General features: G+C 53.9%; 1 protein-coding gene across 3 annotated transcripts in view; it reads left to right on the plus strand.

Annotated features, from left to right (window-relative positions):
- Window positions 1–966: 966 nt before the first annotated feature.
- MSI1 (musashi RNA binding protein 1) overlaps window positions 967–16,906 on the plus strand; it is a 30,288-nt gene continuing 14,348 nt past the window's right edge. For all 3 annotated transcript variants that reach the window (XM_062589828.1, XM_062589829.1, XM_062589830.1), the window contains exons 1-6: window positions 967–1,187; window positions 1,479–1,519; window positions 1,627–1,708; window positions 1,825–1,909; window positions 6,712–6,753; window positions 8,600–8,692. In XM_062589828.1, coding sequence (XP_062445812.1) covers window positions 1,129–1,187; window positions 1,479–1,519; window positions 1,627–1,708; window positions 1,825–1,909; window positions 6,712–6,753; window positions 8,600–8,692 — 402 coding nt within the window. In that variant the 5' untranslated portion in view covers window positions 967–1,128. The remainder of the gene's footprint in view (window positions 1,188–1,478; window positions 1,520–1,626; window positions 1,709–1,824; window positions 1,910–6,711; window positions 6,754–8,599; window positions 8,693–16,906) is intronic.

Raw genomic sequence — 16,906 nt, forward strand, 5'->3', positions numbered from 1 at the left:
TCAGTGTGGGCAGTAAGAGAAGGTGTAGGGGGAGGCTTGCGCTGGCAAACAGGGAGATAGAGGCACGTGGGGGACACCCGGGTTTTCAGAACTGGGCAGCACTGTGGTGCGTGCCCAGAGAAGCCCAGCGGCTCGGTGCACTGCGATAGCTCTGTGCAACGAGGGGCTCGCGGTCACTGCTGTGCTCTGCCATGGCAGAGACACACACCAGAGCGACGCACCGCGCAGTGAGGGCAAAGAGGCTACAACCCCTTCTGTGAGGCTAGATTTATAGGCGACAACCAGCATTTTGTTTTTTCCCAGCTCAGCTCCTCCAGTGGCATGTGCCAGGTTGCCCAAGAGGCGAGGCGCAGAGGGCACAGACCTGCTCTAAAAGCCGTCAGCACGTGGATGAACTCGTGCAAGAGCGAGGAGAGCCCGCAACTCGGAGCAAGTTGGTTTGTTAATTCGTACAGGCGGGAGGCCGCGCGGTACCTGCCGCCCCGGCGATCCGCGGCGGCGCCCAGCAGCGCCGGGGCTCCGTGGGATGCTCGGTGCCCAGAGCAGCGAGGGGGCCGAGCCGGGGCTCCGCGGGATGCTCGGTGCCCGGGGCAGCGAGGGGGCCGAGCCGGTCCCGGAGCAGAGCCGGGGCAGCCCGGGGAGGCGCCTCTGCCGGGGGGAGCGCCCGCGGCTGCCGGCGCCCTCGGTTCGGTTCGGCCCGACGCCCGCTGCGCGGCGCCGCCGCCGGGACCGGGGCGGCAGCGGGGCCGCCCGGGGCCCGAGCGAGGCCTCGCCGCCCCCGCGGGGCGCTCCGAGCCCGCGGGCCTGTGCGCGCCGCGCCCGGAGCAGGTGCGGGCGCGGACAAAGCGGCGGCGGCGGCGCCCCCGCGGGCTCCGGGCGCCCCTCGCGGCGCGCAGCCCCGGCGCGGCCGGCGGCGGCGGCGGGCTTTATGCGCGCGGCGGCCGGCGGCCGGCGGGGTGGGAGGAGCCGGGCAGGTTGTGCCCGCCGGGCCCTCCTCCCTCGCTCCCTCCCCGCCCGGCGGAGAGGGGTCGGGGGAGGGGGCAGCATGGCCTGTCCGTCCGGCCCCTTTTGCAGCGCTCATCTGCCCCGGGAGTGCGGCGCGGCTCCTCGCAGGGAGAAGAGCTCCGAATGGAGACCGACGCCAGCCAGCCCGGCCTCGCCTCCCCGGACTCCCCGCACGACCCCTGGTACCGGCGCGCCGGGCGGCGCCGGGCGGCGGCACCTCCGCGGCCCCCCCCCCCCCGGCCGCGCCCCCCCGCCCCCCCCCGCGGCCGCCCCCCTCCCCCTGCCCCGGCCGCCCCGGCTCGGGCGGGCGCCGCGGCGGCGGCGGCGGCGGCGGCGGCGGTGCCAACATGGCCGATGCTCGCGCTCCCCTCCCCGCCGGCGGCCCGGCCCGCCGCCGCCGCCACCGCCGCCGCCGCGGCGCGGGGCAGCCCCCGGCGCGGCCGCGCTCACGGCTCTCTCCCTTCCTCCCGCAGCAAAATGTTCATCGGGGGACTGAGCTGGCAGACCACGCAAGGTGAGGCCGCGGGGCCGCCCGCACCTGCGGGGCAGCGCGGGGCCGGGCCGGGGCGGCGGGCGGGCGGGCGCGGCGGCGCGGGCAGCCACGGTGCGCTCTGCTTGCAGAGGGCCTGCGGGAGTACTTCGGGCAGTTCGGCGAGGTGAAGGAGTGCCTGGTGATGCGGGACCCGCTGACAAAGAGATCCAGGTGAGGAGGCCGCGCCGGCTCCTCCCTTCGCCCCCGCCGCAGCCCGGCCGCCACTTTAACCAACTTTCTTTCTTCTCTCCGCATCCCCCCTCTCCTGCCCGGCCTGCGGGGCTCAGGGGCTTCGGGTTCGTCACCTTCATGGACCAGGCTGGCGTCGACAAGGTTCTGGCCCAATCCAGACATGAACTGGACTCCAAGACGGTGAGATGACTTCTCTCCTCTGCGGGGTGCATTGGCCGGCGGAGCGGCTGTGCTCAGAGCAGCTATCGATCGTGGTGTTTGATTTCCAGTTAGAGGTTGTAAACTATCGATTACCGATAAAGATTGATCGGCCCGTTCTCCACCCCACTTATCAGCTGGTAAAGTAGCTGTTGTCTGAGCTCGGGGTTTGGTATCGATCGGTGACCGAATGTCCGGATATTGATTTGTGGATCCCTGGTTATGGTTTTCATCCTGCCCATTGATCGCAAGGCCCCCTTGAGAAGTGACCGTGGCGCTCCGTGAGGCGGGACAACCGCGAACGTTTGGGGTGAGGATTTGCACCGGGAAACGAAGGCACGTGCGTTGGGGGAGAGGGGAGACGCTGCCTGGCCCCCCGCGCGTGCTCGGCCTTTCCGGTGAGCACTGCTCCTTCCCCGGAGGTGCGCATCCCTCCCAACACGGCTCGCTCCTTGCAATATCCAAGGCCCTGTTTTCTCCAGCTGTAGCTGCGGCTTCTCCGGGTATGTGTTTGCCCCTCGGTAGAGACTGTTCGTTCCTTGTATCCTTGTACTCTCTTGTGGTTTCTCCAGATGAAGTTTTTGTAACGGTAGTGAAGGTTCAAGACTTTATTGTCTCCGAGCGTGGCCGGTGCCCGCCCATGTGGGCCACCGACCGCCTTTCAAAACATCAGCCATGGCTCCAGCCCTCGCTGCGCCAGTAAAAGCTGTTCAGGAGCCCCTGGGAGGACTTGCGGGCAGATTTGGGTAGCTCCCTGGCTCTGTGGTGTATCATAGCCGCTGCTGCATTGCAAATCGGCAGCGCTGGGGAGATGTGTAGGCTGTTTTGGGGGGTGGGGGTTAGATGTCTGAGTGGGAGGTCCTTTCTCCGTAGTTTTAGTGACTTGCCTTCTCTCGAATTCCTTTTTCTTATTGCTGCCCTGGGGGTGAAGGTGAGGGTAGCGATGGGGGGAGTGGTGGGCGCTGGAAGGAGTGACACGGTGAAAGAAGTTCCGGCTCTAAGCATGGACTATGAGGAGTCCAAATGCGTAACTTGAATTCCCGTGCGGTAACTCCGACCTCCTCCTCTTTATCTGAGCAGAATGGAGAGGGCGGGAGAGCGAGACCCCCTTTCTTAGGGTTTACAGCGTGAGTTGCAGTGAGATTTATGTCTGTTCCTGTTCAACTGCATGGATCGCTCCCTTTGATGTGTACAGGTCCTTCCTCCTCATGGGAACTCCGGGTTAAACCTATCCCAGCCTTCCTCGCTGAGGGTGGATTCCCAGGACTCTTAAACCTCATTCTTTCGTGAGGGATGTAAAGTGAGTTTTGCTCTGGGGGAGGGTTACGATACAGTGTTTTGTGGAGGGCCCAGGGTTTTCCTTTTTCTCTTTCTTTTTTTAATAGCTTGTGTAAACACGGTGTCTCATCAGCTAGTCCCGTCAGGAGTCTGTGGGCTGGCACAGACCCCTCAAGAAAAGGCAAGTGGCGGGTGTCTGTAGCAGTAGTAATCCCAAAAGCGTTTTGGGGATAGGAATGAGGTGAAATCCACAGCCTCCGTGAACGGCCACTGCCGCTGGCCTGGAGCCCCTCTGCAGCCCACAGTGTGGGCCGCGAGGGAGGGGAGGGAAGGGAAGGGAAGGGGCGGCCGGGGGAGCTGCTGCAGGAGAACACAAGGGCCTCGTGGCGGGGGCGCGTGAGCACTGGCTGGCCATTGCAATTCCCTGCCGCATCCGCTCCGTGCGGCGGGCCGGGGCGGCAAAGGCAGCGGCGGCAGTTTCGCCCGAGCCCTCCCTTTGTTAGGAACTTCCATCCTTTCCCCCCTCCTTTCCGTATTTCAACTTGTTCCGTTTTAAACTGGGTCAAACGTTTTGGGGTATGTTGCCAGGTAATTGCCGGGTGAGAGATGGGTGGTGGTGCGCTGCAGGGAGCCTTCCTGGGCCTGCTTCGCTGAGGGCCTCTGCTCTGAGTCACGGGTTAAATGGCATAAACGCATCTCGATTCTAATGTAGGCTTTTGTAAAACTTCGCAGGAAGGGGCCTGCCGTCCTGGATGGATAGTCTTCTCCCTAGGCTGGGTGTCTCCTGGTAAACAGCGCTTGGTAGATGGTGTCTGCCCAACTTGTTGCTCCATTGTTTCCCAGTTCTTCCTAACCTAGCGAGTGTTGTTGGCCTGATTCTCTGGGGAAACCTTGTGCTTTTCAGACTTCTCTTTGTTTGTAAGCTAGATAGTGGCAGCCTACGGGGTTATTTATGGAAATGCTTGATATGAGAATTGGCTTTGCAGTCTCAAGGTAAAAGATTTGCGTGACTTTGTAAAGCTGCAGCTGGCCGCTGCCTTGAGCTGCTGCTTCAAGCGCTCGCGAAAGAGCAGTCCTGGAGATGTTTGGCGGCTGCATCGTTTCTTTGTTGCTGAGTTTTTGTCGGGTTTGTCTTTGGTGGTGGAGAGTAACGTGAACCTCCGAGCGCAACGCTGGCTAAGGGGATGGGGCTGGCTGTCGAGGTGTGGGGAATGAGCAAACCTAGTTGAAGTGTCGCCAGTGTGGTTTTTGAGGTCTCACAGGTCCTTCCCTGCCCTCCCCCTGCTCTTGGGCAGCAAGGGCACTGATACCAGCCAGGTTAATGTACGGGTTGTGTGATCTTCGCCGTTAAATATTGCTCGGCGGCCTGAAGAGCATTACCGAGGCGCCTGAGCCTGGCTGTCGGTACGCCTGCGACGTCAGAGGGATTCCTTGTCCCGAAAGCCTAGCAGGGCAAAATGAGAGCAATTCCTGCTTAAGTGACTTCCACTCGCTGCAGTCCAATACTGGCTTTTTGTTTTCGGATACAATCTGAGCAGTTCTGAACGCTTTTACTCTTTGAGCAGATTTATATCTAGCTTTGTAAAAAAGATCCATACGTCAGCGGGTGACACTGAAACACAACTCCTCCACAGCTATTTGTTTTAATAACAGAAACAAGGGAATAAGGTACCAGCACTTTTGCTTTAATTAGAAAGACTCCAACAACTGAGGAGCAGTCCAGCTTTAGTAACTCGAGTCCGGTGCTGAAGCCGCTCCCCTCCGCGTGTTCCCAGGGCTGCCCCGTCGGTCGCTCAGCCGGGCCTCGCTCCACCTGCAACAAAGGCTACTTGTGCAGAAGAATTTGTGAAATGACTGCCTGCTCCCTCCAGCCAGGAGGACGCGTTATCTCTGCCCAGTTGATCACACTCAGGGTAATGAGAAAATGAGGCCGAGCTTAGCATTGCAGAGTATGAAAGCATCTTCTTGGCAGGAGCTGAATGACACTAGCTGAGAACTAAAAGACAGTAGATTATTGTTTTTGCTTATTATCTGCCATCAGCCTCCTGGTCTCCTGCCGTCCCCTGTCCTCAGTATTCGCTGTGGGTTTCTATCCTAGCCAGGAAGCTGGAGGGGTTTGTGTGTGCGTGTGTGTGCGTGTGTGTGTGCGCGCACGCGGGGAGGGGAGGGACAGGACGGATGGTTCGGATGCCCTGGGGAGGCACCTGGAGGGTATGCTAATATGCCTGCGCTCGGAGCTTGTGGAGGGAGGTTTATTTTGGAGTTTATTTGTGCTCTTCACTTTTGCCTCTGTTTACTTACGTGCTGGGTTTATTTATGTAGCAGGCTGTGAGTCAGGACGGAGGTGGGGAAGGCAGGGAGGGGAGCTGGTGGAAGGGCTGGGAGGCCGAGCTCTGGGTCGGCGTGACAAGGGAAGGGGCGCGGGACAGGAGGGCGGCCGGGCTGGAAGGCCGAACAATGGCCGCGAGCGGAGCGGGAGAGATGCGGCTTCCTCGGGGCTGCTCGAGCTGCCGGGCCGACGCCGGGCTGCTCTGCCGGCCACGGCCTTCCCAGGCGTGGGGATGAGCCAGACCTGTCTTTAACACAGGTTTCCTTAAGCTGATTTGTAGGTCTGGATCATCCCTGATGTGATGTAACTTTACAAGAGTTGCTGTAAAAATAGGCTATAAAGAATGAAGTGGTGGCTGAGGAGGAGCAGAGGCTTTCATGGGTGTTTGGCTTTCAGCTGCGTTAGTTTTTTTTTCCCAGCTTTTGTGGCGGTGATGTGAGGCTGATGCAGGCACGCGCTCGTCTCTGCTGACCCCAGCAGAACGTGCGGCACCTGGATGGGGGTGCCGAGACGCGGCAGCTCCAGCGGACAGCAGGTTTACGGAGAGGCTGAGCGGGCAGCGGCACAATGGAGGGCTCAGCCCGCGGAGGGGAGGCATCGCTTCATTGTGTGCGGCGCAGCGGGCAGGAGGGGGAGAGCGTGCTGCCTTCCGGCCAGAGCTGCAGCATTTTGGGCTTTGGACTCCTCTGTTTAATTTGCACCTTCCTGTCTGCTCTTTTATTTCTTTATCCTATGGTTTGTGGGATGAAGTGTTTGGCTTTTTGTGTGCTGCCTCTTTTCCATCCTGTCATTCGCCAGGAGAGCTCTATTTGTAGGTGGAGTGTAGGGGGAGAGCAAAAGGGCAAAAGAAAGCACTTTTAATATGACGCCGTTGATGCAGGGCACCCAGGGGCAGGCTGAGTGGGAGGGTGCAACCACGCCGGTTAGGTTAACATGTGACGGGCTCTCGGGTGCCTCTGGCCACTGCTCAGCCGGAGCCAGGCTGCTGCATGCTGGGACTTGTAGTTTGGCGGGTTGCAGCCTGCGGGCAGGAGAGCTGTCTGCCGCCTGCGACTGGATTCCTTGGGTGTCTCCCAGGTGCTAGGTGGGCAGAGAACGCCGGGCACGTGGAGGAAATCCTGTGTTCGCAAACAGCGACAAAAGCGTGTTCACCTCTTCTTCTCCTCATCTCTTTCAGATTGACCCGAAGGTAGCATTCCCCCGCCGAGCACAGCCCAAGGTGGGTACCGCATGCAGCCCTTGCTGCTCCAAAGGGTGGAGTCTGTGGTGGTGAATCTTGGCCCTCTGTGCGAGCTTGCTCAGGACTCGCTTTGAGTATGAGCTGCTGTTGCTGCACCGTCAGCTTCAACACACGGAGCTGCGGTACGCTACCGTCCGGCTTGCGGTGGAGCGTGGGGTGATTGCGCGGCGCTGGAGGAGCCGACAGGCCTCTCCGTTACTCTATGGGATGGCAACAGTTAGGACTGGTGAACTAAACTCTGCCTAGGATGAAGCTGGTCCTTCCTAACCTGCAGCCAGTGTCTGGAAGTTACAGGCCTAAGGAGATGCAGAGCAGTTCCATGGTGCTCTGTGATACAGGTGGAAGGAGAGTTGTGTGTGCACATGCACGCATGTGTGCATGAATGAACATATGGCAAGGAAGGAATTTCATTTTGTTCGGGAATTTCAGGAAAAGGATTTCATTTTGTGAAATGCCCTTGAGTGCTTCTGTGCTGGAAAAGGCAGAAGGAGTTTGGAGTTAGACCTTATCTGCAAGAAGCTTTGGCATCAAACTGAACAGTTGCAGGAACTTGTTCCAGGCCTGCAAGTAGAAATTTTTAACTGAGGAGCCAACAGCAGACTGGAGACGGCTTTTAGAATGAAATACAGATTTGTGTTTCCCTTTTACTTTAATGGTCTCAATTCCAAGTGCTGTCACGAAAGAGCTTGGGAGAAGCAGCGGTGAGAAGTGCGGACAGAAGAAGAGGCTGGTGCAGGGAGGGAAATGAAGGGGGATAAGTCGTGGGGAACAATCGGTGAGCAGGTATCCTGAGTAACTGGAGCCAGGAAGCACATGGTAGGAATTGGGTTAATTCCATTAAGCAGTTTGGTGACAGAAGGTGCTTTAGTGTTAGAACGGGCCGCTCTCCAAGCCAGGGAATTGCTGCGGATTAGCCCTATGCTCCTTGGGGTAATTAGGACCATGTGTTCCTCTGAGAGCAGGGGTGTAGCCAAGCAGCAAAGGGGAGGATGCAGCTGGAGAGCCAGTTCAAAGGATGTCGGTGTGCCTCAGCCTGGCAGCGATGGCCCCTCACGGGGTAGCTAGTTTTTTTTTTTTTTTTTCCTTTTCCTTGCCCTGGCTGCATGAGTGAGAAGTGGTGGAGGGTTCTTCCCTTTGCCTTCCTCCAAAGGAAAAGGTGATTTAACTGGCGTCTCTCGGGCTCCATTTAAGTGACTGGGGAAGGAGTGTGAAATGGGGCTCGTCCCATGCAAGACGGGGCGCTGTGCAGTTGGTGAGCTAGGACGGCGCGGCCCGGAGAGCCCACCTGTGTCGGCAGCTCTCCAGCCCCTTTCCACCCTGGAAAGCAGCGCAGGCCTCTGCAGGAGCCAGCGAGAGGCTGGTGGGGTGCAAAGTGGCAGGGCTGCAGGAAGAGCCAAGAGCAAGCACTGGCGTGCTGGGAAGGGGACAGTAATGGCCTGCGTCCCCGGCGGGGTTGGGATCGTGCTGAGCAAGTGGCGAGCAGGGTAGCGAGCAGAGAGGCTGGGGAAGTGCCGTACGAGGCTGGGTGGCACTGCTGGAAGGAGATGGAGTGCGAACTAGCGAGGGCTGAGATGTCGATGGCCTGGTAAGCGTGAGCGGGCAGGATGGTGCGAGGGGGCCAGTGCCTGCTGAGAGCATGCACTGAGGTCTGGCACAGGGAACGCTGGTGGGCACATTTGGCTGTGGAGCTCCAGTGGATGGAAGCTTAGCTGTGGCGAGGGGGCAGAGTCTTCCTGGCAGCAGAGGGGGATTTAGTGGCCTTTTGAGTCTTGTTCTCTGCTCCCTCTTGGTTTATTCGGTGAATTCCTGTCCTTCCCTTTTCCAGATGGTGACCCGAACGAAGAAGATATTTGTGGGTGGTCTGTCAGTGAACACTACTGTGGAGGATGTGAAACAATACTTTGAGCAATTTGGGAAGGTAAGTCTCTTGAGTGGTGTTGGATCAAAGCTGTTGCTGCTGGGACAAAAAGGAGTTTTCTGAACTCTTGGAGGCAGGATTAGGAGTCTGAGTCTTCTGCATGGGGTTAAGTAAATTGAAGGTCAGCTACAGATGTTGGGTAGCTGTAATTTCTTTGTAGGGGCTAGAGCTTGTGATTCCTGCCCTGTATTGATTTGAAACAGAGAGCTTGTGCTCATTCTTGGAGTGGATAAGATCTGGGCTAAGGAAAGTGCTTTTTCTTCCTCCAGACCCAGAGGCCTCTTGCATCATTTTGGTCCTGCAGATTTGCAGTTTGTTCAGATGCTGAAGGAAAGTTTGCAGACACTCTTAACAGATCTGCTTCAGCATCAAGCCTGTGAATTTTGGCCTTGTTTCTCATTCTAAGCCTTGTGATTGATATTTCTGTAATCCTTTATTAAAAATAAGCCCTTAGATCCTGCAATTTCTCCTGCTGAGTCCTGGGCAAGTGGTGATGTTGTTTTTGGATGTTTGAAGGAAACTTGGCAAATAGGCTGTCCCTTGTGTTAGCATGGCTTCTTCTGTGCCAGCTGCTGGTGCAGGGCAGGATAGGCTTCTGTGATTTGAAGTAATTTGTGTCCTTGGTCCTTGACAGCCAGTTGTGCAAATCATATGTTGAGACAGAACTGGAGGATAGAGAGGGGCTCAGTCTTGGCCCATCAGCTGCATCAGGAAGCTGCGAGCACTCTGAGGTGCAATAGCAGTAATATTAGATTGAAGGATTGCAACATTTTAAATGGGATTAGGAATGGAAGGGGATCGTCATACCCAAATGCTGAATGCGGTCACCTCTGAGGCAGGGCACTGTGACTATTTCACTGTTGCTCAATGGTGTTGTGCGTGGATTAGCTGTTCGGGGCAGGATGTGTTGGGTACTGGCTGTGGGACCTTCCTGCGCAGGCAGAGGTGGCGGAGCACAGTTTGCTTGGCAGCAATGTTGCCAGGATGTTCCTGATAGCATCCTGGATCTGGAAGAAAGTACCACAGAAACTGTAATGAGTGTGAGGCATGAAGATTCTGGTATTCGTTTCCTTAAGAAAGGTCATGTGAAAGGGCAATGTTGTTATTAAAGTGCACTAACTGGTGTGAAGAAGGGGAGATTTGTAATAAGTTTTGCTTTATCATTGGAACTTTTGGGCAGAAAGTTTGGAATAAGTGTTGTTCAGTACCTTTGTTCAGCTTCTGAAGTCAAATCTGTGCAGGGCCTGGGTTGCTATAGTAACTGCAAAGTAGGACTTTTTGGTGTTTCCAATCAGCCCTTAGAGAAATAGTAATGTGGAAAGTGGTCAGTGCATCAGAAATCCCTGCTTTCTAGTTATTAGTTCTGTGTGATTTTATTTTCTGTGTTAGAAGTAAGCAAACTGTGTTGTGTCCCTGGCAGCTTTTACATGATGTTGCTGAAGGGTTTCACTAAAATCGTTGTTGACCACGTGGCTGTGTAGTCTGAAGATTTCGGTTTGGCTTGCACATGCTTCTGCGCTGCTGCTGATGCATGCATTCGATAGGAGACCCAAATATCTTGAGCGTAATCACCTTTTAACCTTAACAGTACCTCTGTTAATTTGAACCAGAAGCATGTCACGTAGCGCTCACAGTTTACAAGCATTTACAGTCTGTTGCTCTAGTTTGATAAGTCCTTTCCAGTTCTTTTGGGGGTGTTATGTCGTTATATTCCTTTTATTTAATGGTCGTGTGTTGAAAGGAGTCATGATGTCAGGAGACTAGCAAGAACTGGTGTGTCAGATTGTTCTCTTGGACTAAGCAGAAGGGAGAGTTCTGCATAGCTGAGTGCAATTCATTCTCAAAGAACCAGCATCCTGGACAACATCCGGTATTCAAGATGTGAATGAGGCTAATGCAGCTGGCTTCTTGGCTCTGAGGAGTTGCCACGGGGAGAGGTCAGGGATGGTTAGATTGACTCTCTGTCTTGGGGCAGCTTTCCGAGTCATCTGGCCATTTTGGCTGAAGAGGAAACTCATCAGAACTCTGTCTCCTAGCTTGCAACCATCTTCCAGGCTAAGCCTCAGTTAATTCGTTGAAGGCCAGGAGGACTGCTTCCTGAGAAATTCTCTCTGGTCAGCAGAGTGATGTGCGGGATCAGTGGGAAATGCATTTCAGAGGCAAGCCTATGTGACAGTCAGCTTTGAGGTTCTCAGCTCTGAATGTCCTACTCTGTGGTTTTTAGGGCTAAGAAAAGTTGGTTGCTTACAGCTTCAGATGTGACTTGTTCTTATGGAGAACATGAATTTAGTACACAGGCTCTTCTGGAGTTTGTAATGATAGTCTGGAGCCTCTTGTGTTTCAGAGGTTTCCTAGGATCCCTTTTTTAGAGGTACTCCTGGTACCTGACTCTAGGGTCTCCTATCGCCTGAATTTATAGTGAGAGGTGATGAAACTTCAGCCATGTCATCCTCATCTTGGAAAGCCTCTCTGAAAAAGTTTTCTAAGTTATTTGTGGCCAGTACTTCTGGAACTGGATGGAGACTGTCTGAAAGGCAATTGTCAGGGACTCCTTTCTAAAGCTTTATCCGCTGAGGAAATGACTTTGTCTGTGTTCCCTCTTTTGAATGACCCCATGGCTGTGTAGGAGCTAGCAGGGAGAAAAACTACACCTCTTGCCTCCTGCTTGTCCAAGAACCCCTGCAAATGCTTAGAATTTAGTGTGAGGAAAAAGAGGGGTGCACAAATCATAGTGTCTCGCTTCCTTAAAATCAAGCTGCCAGGTTTCTGGAGATGAATATTAGTTGATCTTTGCGAATCCAATGGCAGTCTCAGTTTGGAGCTCTGCTGTCAGTGAGAGATCATCCTTTGCTTCTGAGGACACAGGAGTACAAACAACTGAATGAGTTTCAAGTGAAGGTTATCTTCTAGGCAACCCTGAGACTGCAAGCCTAAGCATGTAGTGGGTTTGCCACCACCTGAGGTCTTCAGATCAAGATTGATGCCTTTTGAAGGTATTTATTCTAGTCCAGTCAGAAAGCATGAGCATGCTGTAAGAATTACTAGAGAAAATCCTGTGGCCTCTAATACAGAGGAGGTCAAATTAGATTATCCCAATGTTCTCTCCGTCCAAATCTGAAGTGCAAATTTGCAAGTTACTCAGATAGCTAGTGCTGTTGCATCTATGATCAGAAGAAATGTTCATTAGTAGAAAAAGTGGAAGTTTGGTTTGTTTGGTAGGGCTTGAAATTAAACAATATTCCATTAAAAAAAAAAAGTCATTTCCATGTTGGCACTTCCCCTTATTCTCCTATCTTTGTTTTTTGTTTTTTTTTTCCTTGCTGAGTCCAAAACTTTATTTGAGTTTTTTAAAATGGAAGTGGCAAAAGAAAAATGAAAATGTGTGTGAAGGAAATCATGAGCATTACTTAGAGGTAAGGAAGAAGGGGAGAGGCTAGCATCCCCTCTTTTTCGTGCCAAAAGATTTGGTTTTGACAGGAAAATGTGAAATTTCAAAGATCCCAAATACAGTTTGAGAGCTTCTCTGCTTCAGAGAAGGACTGCTTTCTTTTTCTTTCAAAACTGTGAATGAAAAATATGGGCTGCTGCTTTCACAAGGACAAAATAAAAAGGTTTTGGAGTATGGTGACTGAGACTGAGGAGTGCTCTCAAGCTGGCTTCCATTTGTCAGGTACAGCTAGTAGGCTTTGAATATAGTGGGATCGTCTAGGAAGTACCTCTGGATCCAAAAGTCAAATCTTTCTGAGATGCAAGCTAAGACCATGGGCATGTTTTTTAAAGATGACCTATTCAGCTATAGGGTAGAAATCCTAGGGAGAATTGCACTCACAGTATGTGTAGCCAAATGCCTTAGCTCAGGGTGGACTGTTAAAACTCTTCAGGCTTCATATGGGACTATTTCAACAGCCTCCTAGAATGTGGCTACCAGCCTCACTGAAACCTGAGAGGAGAAAGATATCGTCTACTTACCACCTCAGGCTTAGCTAGTCCTCTCTGTAGTGCAATGTGCATGAAGATGACCCAGAAGATCTTGAGTCCCAGCTTCCTCATTTTGTACTTCAACCTGTAGGAACAGGTTGTTCTGTACTATTTTGGTTTGCGGAGGGAGGTGACCAACAGAATAATTTCTTTGGACAGTTAGGTCTCAGAGCTTATGATCAAGGTTATTTATTTCAAATCATAAAAAACACAAAACAACAACAAAAAAACCCGAACAACCCTCAGGCTGTCTTTCTTTTTCAAGTGTTAGTTGGATAAAGTTGTGAGGTAGAGAGAGTCAAATAAATTACAGGATAGGAGGCTCATAAGAAATTAGGTCTCTGCCACAGAGCTTACCTAAGCTGTGATATCTTTGCCCCAAGATGATGTTATTCAAATTTGCTTAGGCTCCGAAGTGATTGGACAAATTCATGGATGGTCTTTCAGATATATAGACATCCCTTCTAGTTCAGGAAATACCTGAATCACAAGTGGCTGGAAGGTGAGGGAGTCTGCTGGAGTATAAAATAATATCCTTGCCCGGTCCTTTTGTTCTTCCCAAGTTGTCTGCTGTTGGTTGGTATCTTGGGGGGATGGTGGACAAGCTGGACCTCTGCTCTAACTTGGTGCAGCCAGTCTTTTGTTCTTTGGAAGTGTCTTTAGAAAAAGAAGTTGGTCCTTACTGAAAATAGAAATGAAGAGGTATTTGTCTTTATTTCCAGAAGAAATAGGGGTCTGGTCCAAAGTCTGGAGTTTGAACTCATGGTTTTCTTTCCTGTGTGTTTTTTACATTTGATGAAGCAGAAGTACAAGAAATATATTCACGATGACATCTTTGCATGACTCACTAATAAGTTGTGGCTCCTAGAGTGCTTGACAAGTGCTTGAAAACAATTTACATCTCTCCCTGGGCCTGCAGGTGATCTGTGTATTTGGATGAGTTGGTCACGAAAGCACAGCCTCTCAGTGAGACAGATCATGCCTAGAAAGAGACCTGCTCTCTCTAAAAATACCCTGGGAGCAAATGAGAGAGAGAGGGAAAAAAAAAAAAAAAACTGCTGAGATCCAAGTGCAGTTCTGACCTTTAGGTTGCCATCTAATACTTACTCCAAATTCCAGGCTGTTTGCCTAAGACAGGTTCTGAGATCTCACTCGGCAATAAACCTAGTACTGTCCAGATCAAGAAAAAAGCACGGTATCCTTAGCTGGATTTGATGACAGTTTGTGTGTCTGTTACAAATACATATTCATGTACACCTGTCAGAAAAATGGTGTGGTTGACTTAAGTATATGAAATGAGCTTTCCGCACTCACTAATTGGAGAACCTTTAGATACTGATGGGGAATTTCTTTAAAAGCATACTTGTTCCTGTGCTTCTGTTGGGCTTGATTTTCCTCACTTTGGATTGGGAGAACGTTAATTAATTAATCTTTAATCTGCAGCTCTCTAGAAATTCGAGGGATCAAAGCTACTTGTCAACCTGCCTTGGATTTCCAAACTGGATTTTGGATTTTCTTCCCCAGATCAGAGGGCAACTTATGCAAATTCTTACGCGTAGCATGGTTGCAGTGAACAGATGGGGAGGGGAGGCGAAGGGGAATCTGATCACCTCTCTTGTGTCAGTCGGCAGTTTGGCTTGTGGTGACAATGCCCCTGGAACAAAGGGTGCTCTGTGCTCTGCATCTGGTAGGCAGATAGCCAAAAATGCTGCAGCATTAATGGTCATTCAGACCTTCATTGGTTCATTTGATATTTGCCAGGTGCCCATGGAGCAGCGTGAGAGCAGGCAGGAACACCTGGACAGGCTGGCCCTCTCACCTGTGGCTGGGAACAGGCTCTTTCCCTTGGTTTAGTCTCGTTCGCAGAGTTTTGAGAAAGCTTCTGTGGAACTATGGGAGAAAGGTGCGCGTGGGCGCAGTACTCCTGCTCCGCCGAGCCAGCCTCTGCGTCAGGGTTTTCTCCTCTCCAAATTGGCGCGTCATGTTAGAGCAGCCAGGAGAACTTCTCAGGGTTGCTAATCCCCTCTCGGCAGGATGGCTGAGTGGTTTCTGGATCATTTGGTTTATATTTCTCATGCTGGAGCTGCCTCAGCAGCTACTAGACCTCTGCCTACTCCCCCCCCCCATATATGTGGCTAGAATTCTTTCTAGGACCAGTTGAGCTATGATTAGTTGCTGTTCAGGTGGAAGACACCCATCTCTGCATTCAAAGCATTTATTTGAATATTTACAACTTTCTTTGAGATCTGCTCATGTGGAAGTGCATCGAACATTTCTGCTCAAACTTGTGTTGGATTTTTTTTTAAATCTGAATGAAGCTGTCATTGGCTTCCTGTTTTGCAGAGACCTCTGACTGTACCAGGAAGATTGAAAGAGCTGTTGATATTATAGTGGGACTAAGCCATTGAAAAAATCAGGCCTTTTGGCCAAGCCCCAAGTGGATCATGCTGCATTCCGTTTTGGTACAAAATGTCTCATATCTGGGCACCTGAATATTTTGGCTAGGCTGAGGGCTACTTTGGCAGAGGGGGCCCCTCTGTAAAACCTGTGGGCCATCGCTTCTGGCCATCACCACTGTGCTGCTCTTGTGGAGACTAGGCACCAGCATGGCAGGTGCCTTCTTTCACCTCTGGGGAAGGCGCTTCCCTCCCGCAATGGGCCTCGGCCACGGCAAATCCTTGAAGGGTTAGAAGTGGTTCTGGGTCTTTTTATTTTAAATTTCTGAGTACGTTGCCTTCCCCAAGACAAAGCCTGTCTCCTCCTTCCGCTTCGATTTGGTCTGCAGGGCTGAAGAAGGTCTCAAAAACGGGAAGAGTTGAGAGGAGGTGATGTTACACGGCTTAAGGCAGTGAGGGGGTTGACACACACACATCTCCGAGCCAAGTACCTGTCAAAAAAGTTAATTCCCTGCCATGGGAGTGTTTTGGGACTGCGACCTTCCTCTTTTCTTCCATGGCGTTGTTGATCCCCGTGGCTAACCACGGAGCGAGCCATTGGCTAACGCATGGGGCAGAAACGCACAAACCTTGAACTTCTAACCTCAAACGCTAGGTAGGGGCAGCCTGGATCAGTAAGCTAAACAGTTCCTGGGGAGAGAGCCTTGACCACTAAGCTAAACAGTTTTCTAGTAAAGTGATCTCCTGCTTTGACTATGTTTAAAGAATTGAAACAAATATTTATTTAAGGAGAGGGAGAGCGGGAGGAAGACAATTCACCCAGCAAAAGCCTTTGTTAATGTACAGTTATGATCACAGATTATTTCCACGCTCTATTAAAAAATAATAAAAACCTAATGGGCATTTCTGAAGCTGTAGGCGCCCTTTTCCACACGCATCTCCCAGCCCCACTTCTCGGGCAGGTTCAGCTGCGCTGTCGGGCTCCTGCCGCCTCTGAGCGGCGAGGTCTCCTCTGGGTCCTCGGAGGAGCTGAAAACGCCCCTGGGCGGCGCAGTCGCAGCGGCCGGACCCGCGGCCTGCGGCCGGACCCGCGGCCTCCGCCCGGGGCCGCCCTGACGGGCCGTTGTGCGCGCGGCTGCTCTGACGGGCGGTTGCGCGCGCGGCGCGGCCCTGCAGGGCCGTTGTGTGCGCGCGGCGGCTCTGACCGGCGGTTGCGCGCGCGCGGCGCGGCCCTGCAGGGCGGTTGTGCGCGCGGCGGCTCTGACGGGCGGTTGCGCGCGGCGCGGCCCTGCAGGGCGGTTGTGTGCGCGGCGGCTCTGACGGGCGGTTGCGCGCGCGCGGCGCGGCCCTGCAGGGCCGTTGTGTTCGCGCGCGGCGGCTCTGACGGGCCGTTGTGCGCGCGCCGCGGCCCTGCAGGGCCGTTGTGTTCGCGCGGCGGCTCTGACGGGCGGTTGCGCGCGGCGCGGCCCTGCAGGGCCGTTGTGTGCGCGCGGCGGCTCTGACCGGCGGTTGCGCGCGCGCGGCGCGGCCCTGCAGGGCGGTTGTGCGCGCGGCGGCTCTGACGGGCCGTTGTGCGCGCGGCGCGGCCCTGCAGGGCCGTTGTGTTCGCGCGCGGCGGCTCTGACGGGCCGTTGTGCGCGCGGCGCGGCCCTGCAGGGCCGTTGTGTGCGCGCGGCGGCTCTGACAGACAGTTGTGCGCGCGCGCGGCGGCGGCGCCAGCGCCCCCTCCCCCCGCGGGAGGCCGTCCCGGGCCGGGCGCAGCGGGGCGGCTTTGTGCGCGCCGGGCGCGGCGTTAGCGCGCCGCTAATCCCGGCCGGCAGCTGCCATTGGCGGCCGCGTT

Source organism: Rhea pennata, chromosome 17, assembly GCF_028389875.1.
Source record: "Rhea pennata isolate bPtePen1 chromosome 17, bPtePen1.pri, whole genome shotgun sequence".
Classification (NCBI taxonomy): domain Eukaryota; kingdom Metazoa; phylum Chordata; class Aves; order Rheiformes; family Rheidae; genus Rhea; species Rhea pennata.